General features: G+C 35.9%; 1 protein-coding gene across 5 annotated transcripts; it reads right to left on the minus strand.

Annotated features, from left to right (window-relative positions):
- Positions 1–112: 112 nt before the first annotated feature.
- On the minus strand, positions 113–17,305 carry Sam-s (S-adenosylmethionine Synthetase). Of its 5 annotated transcripts, none has more exons than XM_076792349.1 (10): positions 17,069–17,305; positions 15,566–16,083; positions 13,984–14,061; positions 13,643–13,765; positions 12,204–12,316; positions 10,787–10,930; positions 10,379–10,597; positions 9,418–9,600; positions 9,181–9,314; positions 113–1,594 (listed from the first exon to the last, which is right to left on the minus strand). In XM_076792349.1, exons 2-10 carry the CDS (start codon positions 15,678–15,680, stop codon positions 1,489–1,491), a joined length of 1,215 nt encoding a protein of 404 aa, XP_076648464.1. In that variant the 5' UTR covers positions 15,681–16,083; positions 17,069–17,305; the 3' UTR covers positions 113–1,488. The 5 variants fall into 5 exon arrangements, 4 of the variants coding, with proteins under 4 accessions (XP_076648464.1, XP_076648465.1, XP_076648468.1 ...); XM_076792350.1 differs by lacking the exon at positions 12,204–12,316 and adding an exon at positions 12,981–13,093; XM_076792353.1 differs by lacking the exons at positions 113–1,594; positions 9,181–9,314; positions 9,418–9,600; positions 10,379–10,597 and adding an exon at positions 12,981–13,093 and having other exon boundaries at positions 10,791–10,930.
- Positions 17,306–18,769: the final 1,464 nt, after the last annotated feature.

Below are 18,769 nucleotides of genomic sequence, written 5' to 3' on the forward strand. Positions count from 1 at the left end.
ACAATAGAGCTCTTATAGAGTTTTCAATTTTTAATTATAAAACGGTAGCACACAATCAGAAATGTTAAGAACTGACAAAGTCGTAGAACAAAAATGAGTAAAATAAAAGACATTTTATCATTTTATTAAAAAATTCTTTTTATTATGACTTGCATACGATGTTCTTGTGCATCTTTACATTGTCAATATCATTACACGATAGAATGTTACATTAATCTAATGAACAGAAAGTTACTAATTTTCATGTACACTTTTAAAATTTGATACTCACGGATTCTTCACACTATACATTGGAAAAGTTGTAGTACGGTTTTCGAGCTCCGCCACACAATTTTTCTTAGACCTTTTATAAACAAAGGTCTCGTAGCTTCGATGTTGCATTAATTACTATACATTGCAAGATCGGCCATGTCAATTACAATTAACTATTTGAAATGGAGCAAAGAGGGAAATTCATGTGTACAATAATTTACAATAATTTTCAATAATTCATATTGTCACTATAGTCATCATCCGAGCGGCAAGACAAATCATTCAGAACCAATGTATATATTCATATATAAATATGCAATGAGAGTTAGTAGTATTGCGATTCCTTAGATTTAAACATAACTAAAAAAGTTTACTCAACAGACATCAGGAAACGCGATAATAGTAACTCTTGGTTGATATACATATATTGTTTTGTATCATAAAGGCTCTCAAACCGATATGAAAATTTCGCCTGTTTGTAATTGGTCAATAATTTTCCCACTTTGCTAAAATGAATGTATACTGCCAGTTTATATTCGCACTCGAACGATTAATAATTCTTGTGAAAGAGAAACTTACATGAAAGTCCAAAGTTACTCGATTAAATTTCTGATAAAGATAAACATAATAACACAGGCTAAAAACAGGTTGGACTTTTATGTATGTTTGCAAAGTACTAATACCGCTAAAAATCTGAGAGAACCTCTTCATCTCAAGATGGTACCAATTTATACATTTTTCAAATGCTTCAACGTCTTTCGTTCTTTTTATTGTTCTTGTTGTAGATTGACTTTTAACACGCACACACACGCACTCACACACACACACACACACACACACACACACACCACTTGCAGCCATGAAGAGCCTATAATGACTCGGGCTTTAGTTCATCTTTCCCTTTGTCGATATAGTTTTAATACCTTAATGGTTGGTAATTCTTTACTTAATTTTTTATGATGAAGTGAAGGAAAAATAACTGTCTTCGGCTGGCATGCTCGGTCAACGAAATTTGTACTATACCACATAATACAAAGTACCTCGTGGTGCGGAGAAACTAGTATGTCATTTTTTCTGCTAGTTTTGCTAAGTTGGCAAAAGGAATTGATGGACTTTGCGAATGTAGCGTGGAGGTCAGAAAATCTCGGAGAACGATTTACGAGATATACACGATTAATTGAGAGCAAATTATACGTTCTTCAAAGAACGTCACACTGATTAAAATCTATGCTCTCATCAATCGAGAATTAGTGTCTTTGGCTGCTCCCAGGTAAAGCCTTCTCGGCCAAAATGTCCATATGTGCTGGTTTGTTGATAAATTGGGTTACGAAGATTTAATTCTCTGTAAAAATAGCACAGTTTAAAATTTGAGAATTATTTTTTTACATACAAATAATATTAAGAGCTTGAAATGGCACATAATGTAGAAACAATGTTAAATAAGTAATATTCTTATTATAGTTATTGTTGCGACGGCAACACCGAAGATCGACCGTACCGTACCGTTCGACCGTTGCGATAAAGGGACATACCTGAAAGGGATGTACCCTAAAAAACACGTGCGAATCAGCAAAATACCAGAACCGAGAAAACTAATTTATGACCACTGCAATTCGACAACCCCAATCCCGACAGACGGACAGCACGTGCGACCGAACGAAACGACGAACGGAACTTGTACCATAAATCACGCTATTGACGAACGAAGACAAAACCAAGGAATTTCCTGACTGTCTCCCACTCTCAACAACTCAAAAACTCCTCCCAATGCACCCACGACCAATTACGAAACGCCATATTTTTCCCACCTAAATCCAAATTCCTCCAATCACGAAAAAACCAAACTGACGATGCACAGGACACGACAAGACAGAACAGAACAAAATCGAAAACGCGACTAGACGAGACGAACTCTCTACAACAACCAGATATCGCGAACTTCATCCATGTACAAAGTGTAATAAAGTTGTATATAGTCAACGGTGTTACATTCATTATTATTCCAAGGTGCTCAATATTATTAAAATACATATTGAGAGAAGGCAACGAAACTCCTACATCGTGACCTTCGTATACATAAATTTGGTCCTTCGAGCCGGATTATTAGCTAACGAAAAGCTTGATCCATTGAAAACAACACGTCAAAACCTGAGGGAGAATCAATTGTACTGGAGTACAGCATCCGCAACGCATCGTGCAGATCCAGTGACGTCTGGAGTACAACATCCGCAACGCATCGAGCAGATTCAGTGACGTCTGGAGCGCCACATCCGCCGATCGCAGCCGATTATTGGTCATCAGGATCATCGCCACAGAGGAAGCGCACTGAGATCAACGACATACCTTCACCACAACGCCGAAGCAGCAACAACGACAGCATCCAAGGTCATCCCATCTGGAGCTATCAACAATCCCTCAACAACCAGTTTCAACGAAGCAGTGACAGCAGTAAATCACCAATAGATCACATCGCGTCCCTATACTGTATTTTGCAAACGTTGTTATACACATCTAATCGTCATGTCGCATCTCGTCGGACTAAGCGAAACCGAATTAATTAAAAAACGAGCAGTCATAAAGCGAAATCTAACGTCATTCCGTAAGTTTGTAACTGAAAGCGAGATCGAAAAATTATGCTTAAATCAGTGGAAAACGCGAATCGCGAAGATACACGACGAGTTCAAGACATTCGAAGCCGTGCAGGATCAACTAGAAATGATCGCTGACGGAAATACATTCGAGACGCGGATAAACGAACGGATAGAATTTGCGGACAGTTATTACGAAATAGTAGGAAAGGCGCAAACGATCATCGACAACGCGTCGCAAGCAGTAGCAAAACCCGTAACCGAACCCGTAATCAACAGCGCAGAGAACCGAACATCCGATCTGTTATCTCACTTATTCGATGCTGAGACGGTTAACGCAATAGAAGCAAATGTAAAACTACCTACGTTACACCTTCCGAAATTTCATGGGTCATATGCCGCATGGCCAACCTTTAGCGATGCCTTTAAAACATCGATACACGACAACCCTCGATTTCGGGACGGGCAAAAATTATCATACTTGCGTTCGTGCCTGACGGGAAAGGCAGCAGAAAAGATAGAATCCCTAGAAACTACCGCAGCTAATTATTCGGTTGCGTGGGACATCTTAGAACGTCATTATAATAATCCCACTGCAATCGTGAATAATAGAATCAAGGCGTTATTTGAGCTACCTCAATGCGGGCGGTCGAATCCAAATTCTCTGGGCGATCTTATAGACGAAGCCACAAAACACTACCGCGCATTAGAAGCAATGAATCAACCATTCTTAGAAGCCTTCCCGGTGTACGCGATAACTTCCAAACTAGACGAACAGACAAAACAAAGGTGGAAGGAACACACCCAAGGGAAAGCGTTTCCGTCAGTCAACGAACTTTTGGAATTTTTACAAAACAGATTTAGGGTATTAGAAGATCTGCAACCCGATATACAAAAAAAACCCCAACAACCGATGCACAGAACGTTAGCACCGCAGAATTCATATAACCAACGACCAACACAGCATTGGTTCAATCAGCCGAAACCAACAATCGCATACCCAAGTAAAGTAACAGCCGTATGCCATTTGTGTCAGGGCGCTCATTTTACACAATATTGTTCGAAGCTTAGTGACACGGATGTAAATCATCGAATTGAAATAGTACGGAAGGCAGGACTCTGCCACAATTGCCTTAGATCGAATCACTTTACGAAAGATTGCCACACCAGCACATGCAAAAAATGCCGTGGAAAACATCATACAATATTACACATAGATACACAGAATTCGAATCAGGCCATACAATCTCCAAAAACCTCATTAAATTCGATTAATATTCCTTCGGAAGTATTGTTATCGACCGCGTTGATTAAAATTGCGGATAATCAGGGAAAATATCACACATGTCGGGTGCTATTAGATTCGGGATCACAGACTCATTTTATCACAGAGAGACTAGCCGCAAAACTCGAACTTCCTCGCAACAAAGTTGACACACCAGTAGTCGGAATCAATCAAGTAGTGTCAACAATAAAAACATCAGTAAACACAATAATTCAGTCACGAATAAACGCCTTTTCTACGCGTTTAAATTTATTGGTAGTGCCCCAAATCAGTGGATCAATACCCACGCGATCAATACGCGCCGAAGAATTACAAATACCAGCAAACGTACAATTAGCGGATCCCACGTTCTATAAAACTGCCAAAATCGATGGACTGATCGGTGCCGAGATATTTTACAAGCTGCTCGCGGTCGGGCAATTTACCCTAGACAACACAGCGGTCACGTTACAAAAGACCAGATTAGGATGGGTGGTAACAGGGTCTTTACCCAACCAAAACAACACTAAAAATCGAATTTGCAACTTGACGCTAGACGCTATTCATAATCAGATAGTAAAATTTTGGGAAGTTGAAGACGGTCCACAAACGCCGGTACTATCACGGGAAGAAAAACAATGCGAAACCCACTATCAGTCAAACACGACACGCGATCCACAGTCAGGTATTTACACCGTACGCCTACCATTCAAAGAAAATCCCACGAATCTAGGAGAGTCATATCACATTGCACTAAAACGATTTCATAGTTTAGAACGATCACTTGACAGAAACGAGCAATTAAAGTCCGAATACACTGAATTTTTGCGGGAATATATTAAATTAGGACACATGTCGGTAGTAGATTCCCCGGTGAGAGAGGAAGGGTACTACCTGCCGCACCACGGGGTAATAAAGGACAATAGTGTAACCACGAAACTTCGCGTCGTATTTGATGCGTCTTGTAAAACTTCAGCAGCCATATCGTTAAATAAAATACTCATGGTAGGACCCACTATACAAGACGACCTATTCTCGTTATTAGTCCGATTCAGATCACACATCTATGTACTAACCGCAGACATTACAAAAATGTACCGACAAATACGAGTACACTCAGACGATCGCAATTTTCAGAAGATCTTGTGGCGGGAATCTACAGATCAACCAATAAGAACTTACAGATTAAACACGGTTACATACGGGACATCGTGCGCACCATTTTTAGCAATTCGTACATTGCACCAATTAGCAGCAGACGAAACTTTGACGTATCCAATAGCATCGCGAATACTCCGCAAGGATTTTTATGTCGACGATTTACTGACTGGCGCTAAAACAATTGAGGAAGCAGTAACAATTCGCGAAGAGATCACGGAACTTTGTCAGAAAGGGGGATTTAAACTTCGACAATGGGCATCAAACGCGCCCGAATTACTCGATATCCGACAAGATAAGTTGGAAGAGACGCATCTAAAACTAGATCTAGAGAACACGGTCAACGCTTTAGGCATACGGTGGAACGCGAGAGAAGACACGATATCAAACGCAGTCAAAGATTTTAATAATACTAAACGGATCACAAAACGAACAATATTGTCACAAGTAGCGCAACTTTTTGACCCCTTAGGACTATTGGCGCCCATAATAATACGGGCAAAAATGATCATGCAGGAACTGTGGGCATCAAAATTGAATTGGGACGAATCGGTATCGGAAGAACTCCATACGAAATGGGTAAATTATTGTAGAGATTTAACATACATAAAAACAATCAAGATAGCACGTAGAGTAGTCATCAGCGATTACCAGTCATTGCAGTTACATGGATTCTGCGATGCTAGCGAACAAGCCTACGGTGCATGTATTTACATGAGGTCGAAAACCAACAACAAAGTGCAAGTACAACTGTTGTGCGCCAAGTCGCGAGTAGCGCCTCTTAAAACGCAAACCTTACCACGATTAGAATTATGTGCCGCATATCTATTATCCAAACTTTACAAAACCATCATGAACAGTCTGCAACACCTACAATTTGAAAAGATAACATTTTGGACAGACTCAACAATTGTACTCAACTGGTTAAAGGCTTCACCACACGAGTTAAAAACATTTGTATCACATCGGGTAGCAGAAATACAAAGTATAACAAACCAGCATGAATGGCGACACATTCCGTCGGGTGAAAACCCAGCAGATGTGGTGTCTCGCGGACTAACGACAGAAGAATACATAAAAAATAAATTGTGGCAAAGAGGGCCGTCATGGCTAATATACGAAAATAGCAAATGGCCGGTAACAATTCTAAAAGTAACTGAAATGCCGGAAATGCGTCCCCTACAAGTTTTTACAACACGAAAAACAGACTTCGACATATTACGTCAATTCTCATCCTTTACTAAATTGATACGAGTAACAGCACACTGTCTAAGATTTTCAAAGAATACGATACGCAAAAATCATGACCCAAGTATACTTACGACAGACGAACTACAGAACGCAATCAGACGCATAATCAAATTAACACAACACGAAAATTTTGCCAAAGAAATCCATGCAATAACGACACAAAAGACCGCCAATAATGAGTTAGCTCCATTAAATCCATTTATCGATAAAGACGGTTTATTGAGAGTAGGAGGACGATTAGCTCATGCTAGCTTGTCTTATTCGAAAAAACACCCTCTGTTATTACCAAAAGGACATCATGTAACGAAATTAATCATTGAGCAGTATCACCAAAAAAATTTTTCATAGCGGAATTCAAGCAACACTTCATTCGTTGAGGCAAATGTATTGGATTCCTAGCGGCAGAAATGCGGTACGACAAGTGATACATGCGTGTGTCACATGTCGACGCGCCAAACCTGCAACTGTAGAGTATCTAATGGGCGAACTTCCAAGAGATCGAGTCAATTATAGTCGACCATTCCTTCAATCGGGCGTAGATTTCTGCGGACCGATATTTGTAAAAGAGAAATCGAAACGAAATCGGGGGAAGGTCAAAGTATATCTGGCCATATTTGTATGCTTCGCGACAAAAGCAGTTCACATAGAAATTGTATCGGATCTCACCGCCGAAGCGTTCATAGCGACATTACGCAGATTTTTCGCACGTAGGGGAAAATGCGCACACATATATTCGGACAACGCGACAAACTTTGTAGGCGCTAAACGAGAACTTAAAGAACTGTACGCGTTCATAAATTCACAACGAACAAACGACGAAATCTCGAACACGCTAGCCAACGAATCCATAAAATGGCACGTCATCCCACCGCGATCTCCACATTTCGGCGGACTTTGGGAAGCGGCCGTAAAATCACTAAAGTTTCATCTAACACGAGTAATAGGCGACACATTGTTATCGTACGAAGCGCTATTAACATACATCAATCAAATTGAAGCGATCCTCAACTCGCGACCGTTAACACCTCTGTCCTCCGACCCAAACGATCTGTCCGCTTTAACACCAGCGCACTTTTTGATTGGCGATACGTTAAACAGCATGCCCGATTACGATATATCAAACGTTCCATCCGGTCGATTGTCGTCGTGGCAGCATGTGCAAAAGATGCGACATCATTTCTGGCAACGATGGAGTAAGGAATACCTCCACGAGTTGACCACACGTAAAAAATGGCATAAACATAAACCCGAAAAAATAGAAATAGGCAGTATCGTAACAGTGCAGGACGACCATTTACCTGCAATGCAATGGACCCTCGCACGGGTAACCCAACTTCATCCGGGACCAGACGGCATAGTCAGGGTAGTCACAATAAAAACCGCAAAAGGCGAATACAAACGTTCGGTGAAATGTCTAGCGCCGCTACCGATATAACAGAACAACAGTAGTTAAGTAAAATGATCGTGCAAAAAAAGGCTAGGAAAATAGGCGAATAAAGTTAAGTCCAATGTAAATAGCATGCATATATATAAGGCAATGTAGATTTAATGTACAATGTAAGCGGCATGTAGACGCAATTAGAAGCAGTTGAACAGATTCGTTCAAGGGGGTCGGCATGTTGCGACGGCAACACCGAAGATCGACCGTACCGTACCGTTCGACCGTTGCGATAAAGGGACATACCTGAAAGGGATGTACCCTAAAAAACACGTGCGAATCAGCAAAATACCAGAACCGAGAAAACTAATTTATGACCACTGCAATTCGACAACCCCAATCCCGACAGACGGACAGCACGTGCGACCGAACGAAACGACGAACGGAACTTGTACCATAAATCACGCTATTGACGAACGAAGACAAAACCAAGGAATTTCCTGACTGTCTCCCACTCTCAACAACTCAAAAACTCCTCCCAATGCACCCACGACCAATTACGAAACGCCATATTTTTCCCACCTAAATCCAAATTCCTCCAATCACGAAAAAACCAAACTGACGATGCACAGGACACGACAAGACAGAACAGAACAAAATCGAAAACGCGACTAGACGAGACGAACTCTCTACAACAACCAGATATCGCGAACTTCATCCATGTACAAAGTGTAATAAAGTTGTATATAGTCAACGGTGTTACATTCATTATTATTCCAAGGTGCTCAATATTATTAAAATACATATTGAGAGAAGGCAACGAAACTCCTACATCGTGACCTTCGTATACAGTTATAATAACATGTATTTTATTGTCTATTAAAATGTTGCTGTATTTGATACTGCCACAATTATTCTCAGTAACATTCGGTCACATCATGGCACTCAAGAGTAGCAAATACTATATAACATCATTGAATAACTTCACAGTATCTAATACAGTCTCCTTTAATAAAGTTTGAATCGTAAATGTAAATTCCTTGGAACGATAATTAAAATAGCATAAATAATTCATTCAAATAAAATGTTACCTTTGAATGTTTTAATTTATCATATCTATAGATATTAGCATTAATCTGTATGTATTTTCAATTTTATAAACCAATTTTTAAAAATCGTAACTTTAAAAATGGATTGTATTTACAACATAGTAAAATCACAATTTTATTTTAATAATTCCTAGATTATATAATTTTTATAATTTTCATAAATAATAATAATATACTTACTTAACAATTTTTCCTGGTCGTAGATCAAAATTCTTATGAACCGTATCTAGAAGTTCATTTTGAGATAGTTTAGATGTACCATAGTCGAAAACTGTGATTGAAAGCGGTTCTGCTACTCCAATAGCATACGAAACCTAAATGTAAAATACAGAAATGTTAAGAAATTTCCTTGAATTATATCTATACAATTCTTTTTCCTTGTTTGTGAATAATTTTTAAGATATCAATGATTAGTACCTGCACAAGACAACGTCTGCATAAACCAGCTTTGACCAATGACTTCGCCACCCATCTTGCCGCATAAGCAGCCGACCTATCAACCTTTGTAAAGTCTTTACCAGAAAATGCACCACCTCCATGAGCTCCCCAACCACCGTATGTGTCAACTATTATTTTACGACCAGTAAGACCAGCATCGCTCTACAAGTAAAAAACATATATTATTATATATTCAAATAAAAACTCGATTATGGAGAATAATATTATCAAGTTAAATTTGATATTATCATTTACATAAGTCAGACGATATAAAAACGCAACAGACATTATTAAACTTAAAAAAATTCAATATAAAATATTTGAAGTTTTGATCATTTTAAAGCAGTTTCACACAATGCTAGTGAATACTTGAATTCGAAGTCGTGTAGCTACCACTTTACGAAATACAATTACTCTAGCTATACTCATTAATCAATTTTGCATTTTTGATTAATAAATTTTTAAAAATATTGTCTACGAATATTGTTTTCCTTAAATAAAGTAAACACTATAGTATATAGTATAGTTCATATAATACAAGCTTGCTAGTTCTTCCCTCTACCTAGATCTGTTAGTTTCGTAGAGTCTACATATGCGGAACCGAGCATGATCCTGTTTAGATAAATAAAATACAAATAATCAGACTTCTGTTGTAACTACGTAAATATATTTTCTCTATACACTCGTTCCTTGATTTACATGTAGTTTCTATTCCTAGTGATAAGAATCATGATTATTTTCATCCATAAATTTACTCAGAAAAAGGTTATGTCTGTTTAATGTTGCTGTTAAAAATCCAACATTTCATATGTAACAACCTAATAACGTCATGCTAATGAGGATAATAATAATTCCACTACAAGGTGGTTAACAAACCGCGAGTGAAATAATCTAATCAAATTTACTTTGTTAAATATAATAAGAATAATGTATGTTTCACCTGTGGTCCACCAATGATGAACAATCCACAGGGGTTAACGTGGAAGACTGTTCTTTCATCCAAGTACCTAGCCGGAATTACGTCTTTAATAACTTTTTCCATGATTGCTTTACGTAGTTCCTCCAAACCAATTTTTTCACTGTGTTGTAGTGATACAACCACTGTGTGAACTCTTATGGGTACACAAGCACCATGATCCATGACATATTCGCAGGTCACCTATTTAAAAAATGCAATTTACAGTATTATTTCTTTCTTATAATATTAAAGAATTATTAATAAATCATTGCAATAGATTCTCAGTAAATTTGTTTACATCATGGCAATCAAGAGTAGCAAATACAACAAAACATCATTGAGCAAACTGTATTATATACTAATATTGGATATTGTAAAAAATAAACAAACCTGTGTTTTTGAGTCTGGTCTTGCCCACCATAATTCCCCGCTTCGTCTTAACTCTGCGATCTTTTGATTTAACTTATGTGCCAAAACGACAGTTAAAGGCATACATTCGTCGGTCTCATCTGTCGCGTAGCCGAACATCAGACCCTGATAGAAGAATTTCAGTTATTCCAGCTAAAATTTATGAGATATAAACTTGAAGCAAGAGACAGATTTAATCAATACCCTTAATTAAATTGCAATATCACATAAATATCCAAGTAGGAGATTAAGCATTAAAAAATAGCACAAAGTATACATATAGCACACACAACTCGAGGGAATACAATAAGTGTTACAGTTTTCTTTCGAAATAAGACGACGATGGTTTCTTCGCAACTAGAAAATCTTTATACCCTCTCCCTCTTTTGAAGTTATCCGCTCGACACCGCTTAGTACCAGAATATTCTATCCTATTTCACATTCTCCCTATTTAGTCCTGGCCCATTCGGGAACAAAGTGAAGCTGTATAGGTACCTCATTTGTAATAGGTTGAAAGTCGTACCAAGCCATTGACTTATAGCGAAAGAAAACTGTGTATACCTTAAAATTCTGGATAATGTCAGTTATATTACTGAAAATTTATAATTTTCTAAGAAGGTGCAGCACAGAGCAGAATTATTGATGCAGAATATTAGGGTAATAAGTTGAAAGTAACTACTCTCCAACACACATTCAGTTGATCATGTGAATTAGCAAATTGGGAAAAATGCTAGAAGATGATTATGTATACAGAAATGTGTCTACAAAACATTGTTATTTAGAAACTGGGTTGCACAAAAAACATAATTGAGTAAGAATATAAATTCTTCTGTTTCTCAGTTTTTTGTGATTACACATTCCAAACGTAATAAATTCGATATTTACAATCAGGAAGTCAAATATGATAATATGTTCTAAATGATATGAATATGATTGAGCACTGATGTAATGACACCTATCATTTACAATTTATTTGTTGATATGTAACATCCAGTGATTATATTTTAACAAGTGTGACGAGTGCAATAGCTTTCAATTCTAAAATTTTTTAGACAACTTTGAAGAAGTGGAATATACAAGTGCAGAAATTAACAAGAATTAACAACTAGAAAAAATGGAGAGATTTAAACACAAAGAAAGGTCTAATAGATACACGTGCCTTTACCGCAACCATACTAAGATAATACTGAGAAACTAACTAACAGCATGGCCTATGTACAAAGTAAACTAAGAAGCACTCTACTTAGGATATCGAACATTGAAGATAGGAAAAGTAAAAATAAATTAGATATGTTACTTGAAACTCTAAGAGTAACTAATAATAGCATTAGATACAACAGATAGAACAACAGAAAGAAGAACAAAAAGTTCATAATCATCGATCAGAATACTAATTGACCTGGTCTCCTGCGCCCACTTCTTCATCACTACGATTTTCATGAACTCCTGCAGCAATATTTGGTGACTGAGCATCAAGCGCCAACAGAACACTGCAGAGTTTGTAGTCAAAACCTGTAGAAATTACATGAATGAGATAAACATGTCGCAAGAAAAGACATTACTATTCCTCCATTGAATGATCACTGTCCTGGCTGATCAATCTTCAATATTTATATTAAAAATTTGATAAACTGATAACTAGCTATTTCGAAGAAATTATGAAGTTTTATTGAAATCATTATGGAAAATGATGTTACTGGAAAAATTTCCTATAGTAAATTAGTACTCGACATAGGACACATTTTATCGATCCTAAATACTTGTGTCACAAATTTCGTATAATATATGTATAACTATAGTTTAAAAAAGAAAGGTAAAATATTCCTGTACAATTCTTACAACATATGATATCAAGATGTTATTCATAACCTACTTATAATAGAATCATGATTATGATTTTTAATCATAAATTTTTTAAGAGACTAGAAAATTGTGAAAGTTTCATAGCAAGAATAAAACTGAAGTTTTTTATCTTATAAAATATATGTTGTGTTTGTGTAACTGTGTAACCATTCACATTCACACCAATTTTCACATTCACACTGAACACAGGGAAAGTGTATGTTAAAGAAATTTGTTTAAAATATATAATAGGGAGAAGGGGTGCATAAAACAGGAAGAATGTTATTGAATTATATGGCTGCTCTGCGGCACGGGCTGAGAATGGGTTATGTACCTGATCACCTGCACCCACGTCCTTCTCTTCCCTGTCCACATGAACACCATCAGCGATATTTGGAGATTGTTGTTCGATCGCCACCAAAAGGTTCAACGTACGCCAATCGAATCCTGCCACGATCATGATATGCTTACGTTACATATTCATACGTGTTTTCTCACTTATTTTTTGATCCAAAAGATAATGTGAACCGGATATTAATTATCCAATCGATCGAGTCATGGAATTCCCTCAAGTCCAACAGTTTGTTACTAACGTGTATGTAGCGTAAGGCACATCCTTTCGGTACACAAATACACACTTATTATTACAACTGAATACACAAGTAATACTATAAGCATTTTAACAAAATTTGTAGTTAATATGCTGGAAGCTTTCGTGCCATGATTCGACCGTGTATTTGTAAAATTTGATTCAAGAGAACCAAATGAGGCGAATTGTACAGGGGCAGGGGCAGGGGGTGTAAGACAACAGAATCTTCATCCAGCCACAGGGCAAGTACATGTTGCATCAATTCTTAGGTTAGCAAGGAAAATTTTAAATGCTTTAGATGTACAAGATAAAAATAAATTGAACAAAACTTTAGGGGTGGCAAAGGATTTAACAAACATACATCACTGTAGAGAAAAGATATAATGTATTGTTGAAAATATTTTTACCTTTGGAAGAATCATCGTAACCAATATGTTTGACTGTGTCCCGAACAATTTTCTGATAGTCTACCACTGCTTTCGACGTAATTTCACCACACAATAGTATCATTCCAGTCTTCGTCACGGTTTCTGAATAATTAGAAAAACATATTATAAATAAAATTAATGTACATATTTTGTATTATTTTCAATAGAAATCTACTATATAGCTAATGTATTAAGTACTAGGTTTCTAGAGTTCTGTTTCAAAATTAACTCAAGGCTGAATTGATAGGCTTATAAATAGAGATTCTAACAAGAACAGACTGAAATCATCGAAAACTTACAATTAATCTGACAAAACTTACCACATGCAACCTTTGCATCAGGATCCTGCTTTAAATGTGCATCCAAAATGGCATCGCTTATTTGGTCACACATTTTGTCTGAAAAACACAAGGTAATATTATTAAAATTACAGTCTCCAATGAAATTATTGATTCAAAGATCAAATTATGAATATCTATTCAATACTTTTCTAACATTTATGTCAAATGTTATTGTAAGAATATCTATGATTTTTTAATTTCATTCTATTAATTTATAAATCGCGATATAAATAATAAAATTGAATATTAAATATAAATTCAGATGAACAATTAAAAAAGAATTACATTTAAATTTTATCACAATAATAAATAAATATATAATTTTAGAAAAGTCTATAATTACATAATACAAATTTAAAGGTTTATTGAATTCCACGAAATCATATAAATCGCAATAGAAATGAATGTTTGTTAAAATAAAATAATATCAGTAAATGATGAACAACAATTAATTACATTTAATTTGACCTCTGAGTGCAAATATAACTTGTAATTAATGAATAAGTTAATAAAATAGGAAAAACATAGTTTCTTAAATCTTAGGTTATATTAAAGAAAAGAGGCCTCAAATTTTTAACAATTTATAAAATTGTGAAAGCCTGTAAGCAAAATCTGAACAAATATACGTTAAAAAGTAAATCAAATTAATTTCAATATTATATTTATCTATCGACACATACTCTATTTAAAAAGCCCGCCCAGTCCACAAATAGAAAAATCTCAACTACATAAGTTCTGTACGAATCGTACCTATTCTCTGAAACCCCTTAAATATCTAGAAGCCGATATCAACATAACCAAAACTTCGTGAATGACTTTGAAAAGTCAAGAGAAATCAATTCAATAACAATGATATCATGCAACTAGATTTTCAAATTCAGACTCTCCAGATAAACTTATTGAGCACATGGTGACGCCGGATCACATTTATCTCTCATCTTTGAAACAAATTTCTTTTAAACAGCTCCGATAACCCATCACAACGAAACGTTAATTAAAGCAGGAATTATCTAAATCATATTCTAAATGTTACTAAATTGTTGCACGTTTTCTTGGTATACCACGTGGGATGATGAAATTAAAGAACTTGTTATCAATACCGAAATTTAAAAGTGTGGTTTCGCCCTCCTCACGTGTATACTCTTTCGAATGTTTAACATTCGCGAAAAATGGTTGGGAACAACCTCGTTTCACCTATGCTTCCAAAAATACATTTATTTTTTAACAAGTTACAGGGTGCATGGTTTGAATGACACGTGACCCTAAAATTTCATACACCATAAGATTACAGTAATTCCATTTGATAATGAAAGCAAATAAGGTACGAAACGGAGCGATATTTTTGCGAATAATACAATTGGACAGTCGGTTTTCTACGTCCGTGGTATGGACGAAATAGTGATACCAACGAACGTGTTAAATCAAGAAAGGGTCGTGCGCACGCGGGTACGATCGTTGGTAGAATTTCATGGCGGCACACGCGACTCATGGCGATATGGAGGTTGTTAGGTGAAAATTACGCCTAGTCATGAGTCGAACATCTGATTTACAAGGTATATACCTGGATGGCCCTCGCCAACGGACTCTGAGGTGAAGAGAAAACTGGTGTCCTGTTGTAGCTCAGGCGGTGTGTGCCCGTTCGCGTATCCGTTCATGTGGTGAGCGGTCTCCGGCATTTTCTTTCCGATAGCTGGGGTCTTCTTCTCGTTTAGCTGGTCTCTGGTCACGTGCTGTGACTTTGATTACTAATTCGTCTTGCTTGATTGATTTAATTGGCTGTGGTAAACTGTCCGGTTCGTACAGCCTACTTTGGTCTCGTGCGAGACTTACTTTACACCAACACAGAACGGAACGTAATAGCAGGGAACGCGAAGCGAACGCACTATCGTACAGTGTTGAAAGTAAAAGAGAGTCCCCGCTTCCTGGCCACAGATATTTATAACCTCGGTCGGAACGAGCAGTAGTTCGGCCGAGATCGTGTCACATGACCCCGTATCGCCCAGGGAATCTACCACGGCGCGGAATTCGAGTAGACTGGAGGTGGATTTTTGAATCGTTCACCGACTACACGTGGCGCACCTGGAAAATATTTCTGATAAGTAGAAATCTAGCTTCGCCGGAACCAATGTATCAAACAGCACGCGATTACTTTTAATAAAAGCAACGAGTCACTATGACCGTTAATGCATCGTATTATGGGTGTCATATGTAATAAATTGTTTAATGTAATCACTCTTGGCTATTAACAGTTATAAATTAACCGTTTTTCACTTGTGGCAGATATTGATTCAATTAATTGTTAACTTTTAACTGATTATTATGTGATTATTAAGGGTAAAATTGTCGTATACTTTATACGTATTATATTAACTTAATGTTGAAATACTTAAGTGTCACATCATTTTTAAACAGCGATTCATGGATCGATAAAAATGTTTTTTTCAAGAAAATACTAAACTTATTACGATAGTAACGGGCATACAAATATGATATTGATGTTTATGATAATATCTACTAAACAACGAGTAGTTTTCTAACGGAAATTCAATATTTTTAATTGCATATTTGTTATAAATATCGTAAAAGAATGTTGCGATTGAATGTTCACAAATTGAATCATATCATAAGTCATGTTCATTACACATTTCTTGTTCGCATAATTTATAGATTTTAATAAACATGTATTTTTTATTAAGTACCCGAAATATTATATATACCTTCGTTCAAAATTAGGAGAGCAAGTAAAATTTAATTATAATCTTTTTCTAAATCATCCAAATTGCAAAAGTTTATATATTTACACAACTATTCATTTCATTTTAGCCAAAAATATGCAGAATATTTTTTATAAAGTAACAATTATATTGCCAAGCAATTATGAAATAAAAGAGTACATTAGGAGATTGTTAATTAAACTGCTCAGGGTTTTGCATATACATGGCAAAAATGATCATTTACATTGCAAGGTTACAGGAGTTCAGTTTAACGCGACATTAACGATTTGTTGAATTGATCATTTCCAGCGATAGCACGATTGTGCGAATTTGTAAGACGCCATACAAACCTTTAGTTTAATGGAATTCAAAATATCTAACGATCACACTTGGTTCGAAACAGTTTCCGTTCTACAGGAGACTACCAAGGTTTGTAACACTTGAACAAAAAAAAAAACCAGAAAACTTTCGAAGAACACAACAAACAGTTGTTGCTTTGAACTTTGAGCCCCGCGTTTGAATCGTCTTGAGTAATTATCAACTTACAGTAAACGCGTTTTGTACGTTTTCTTCGAGAGAACAGAATTTACACTGACCAGATGATGGTATCAGTTACGTTTTTATATGTCGTTGAATCTCCCTCCAAACCTAAGGAAAAGTTTGAGTGGGGCGAGAATAACTATTTGTGTAGCACGTTATGGAATACAGATATCGTGCTTACTTCAGCAATATAATTTCCTGTCAATTACACTGTCCAACAAAATAAAACTTTTTTCGAGTTTTGCAATTCCTGTTGGGTGATTCTTATACACTTTGTCATTCTAAAACCAAATCCGAAAGCAGAATTGCTCTATCACGCAACGTTTTCGAAAAATATTTTTTTTTCGTCTTTTTGGGTGCCAATGATTACAAAAAATTATAAAAATACGCGTTATATTCACATTTCATCGTGGAAATGCTTAATAAGGAAAATTCAATACAAAAACTTACCTATTTCTGATGTAAACAAATTTAAAAAAGTTTCCGCCTTGCTTGACGCTTGTTCCTGGTATCCCGATTTTCAATAATAAGTGTCCAACAGTAATCAGCAAGCATCGCACATAAGACTCTTCCTTTGTAAATAAATAAATAAGTATATATATATATATATTGGGTTGGAACGAAAGGTCGTAGCGTTTTTAAATTAAAATTCAAAGATAAAATTAAGATATTTATTCATAGGTTTATTCAATAACAAATTTTCCATTCTCCTCTATTCTTTTTTGCCATTTTCGAGACAACCTATCATGTTATTACATGTGTACATATACTCTGTGTGTGTATGCAATTTTCTCATAATTTGTATTATTTTTGCATAATCTAGATGAAATTTTGTTTAAATGTTCTTTGCTCCAAAAAATGTTTGTTCGAACTTTAGGAATTTGTTACGCTTGAGAGGGCAATGTATGAACAAATCTGTATCATTGGTGGTGGCATCTACATGTAAACATTTCATATTATGAAAGATAATGAATATTTAAGATTATGTCATATTCTCATATCATCAATTTAAAAAAATTGGGAAAGACTTTTGAGATATTTTTGATAACCTTATATAGTGTGAAAAAACGACTCGTAACAACGAATGTTGTGTTTTCCCTGTTCATATTTGTTTGTATATGAAACGGTTTACAATTAATATGAATTTATTATTAAATTTATTTTTATTTTTGTGCTATTTTTATTTGATATATATTTTATATATTAATTACAGTAAAAATCACTTGTTTTCGTTCGAGTTAAATATTAGGTTTAGTATTTGTTAACTAAAACTTTACAGTAGATTTTTTTTAACGAAGTTGCTCTTTTATTTATTTATTTAATTAGGCAGCAATAATTATTTATTTGAAAGAAGTAATTCGTATTAGCATTAATAGTAGATATGAATTGCTCTTACAGTATATTACGTGATAACAGTGACGTATGCAACATAGAGTGGTGATGCAATTTATACCAGTCATTGTGCTATCGTCAAACGAGATATCATGTAACGGTGTAATTTGCCGTCATGA

The sequence above is a fragment of the Halictus rubicundus genome, chromosome 8 (genome assembly GCF_050948215.1).
Source record: "Halictus rubicundus isolate RS-2024b chromosome 8, iyHalRubi1_principal, whole genome shotgun sequence".
Taxonomy (NCBI): Eukaryota; Metazoa; Arthropoda; class Insecta; order Hymenoptera; family Halictidae; genus Halictus; species Halictus rubicundus.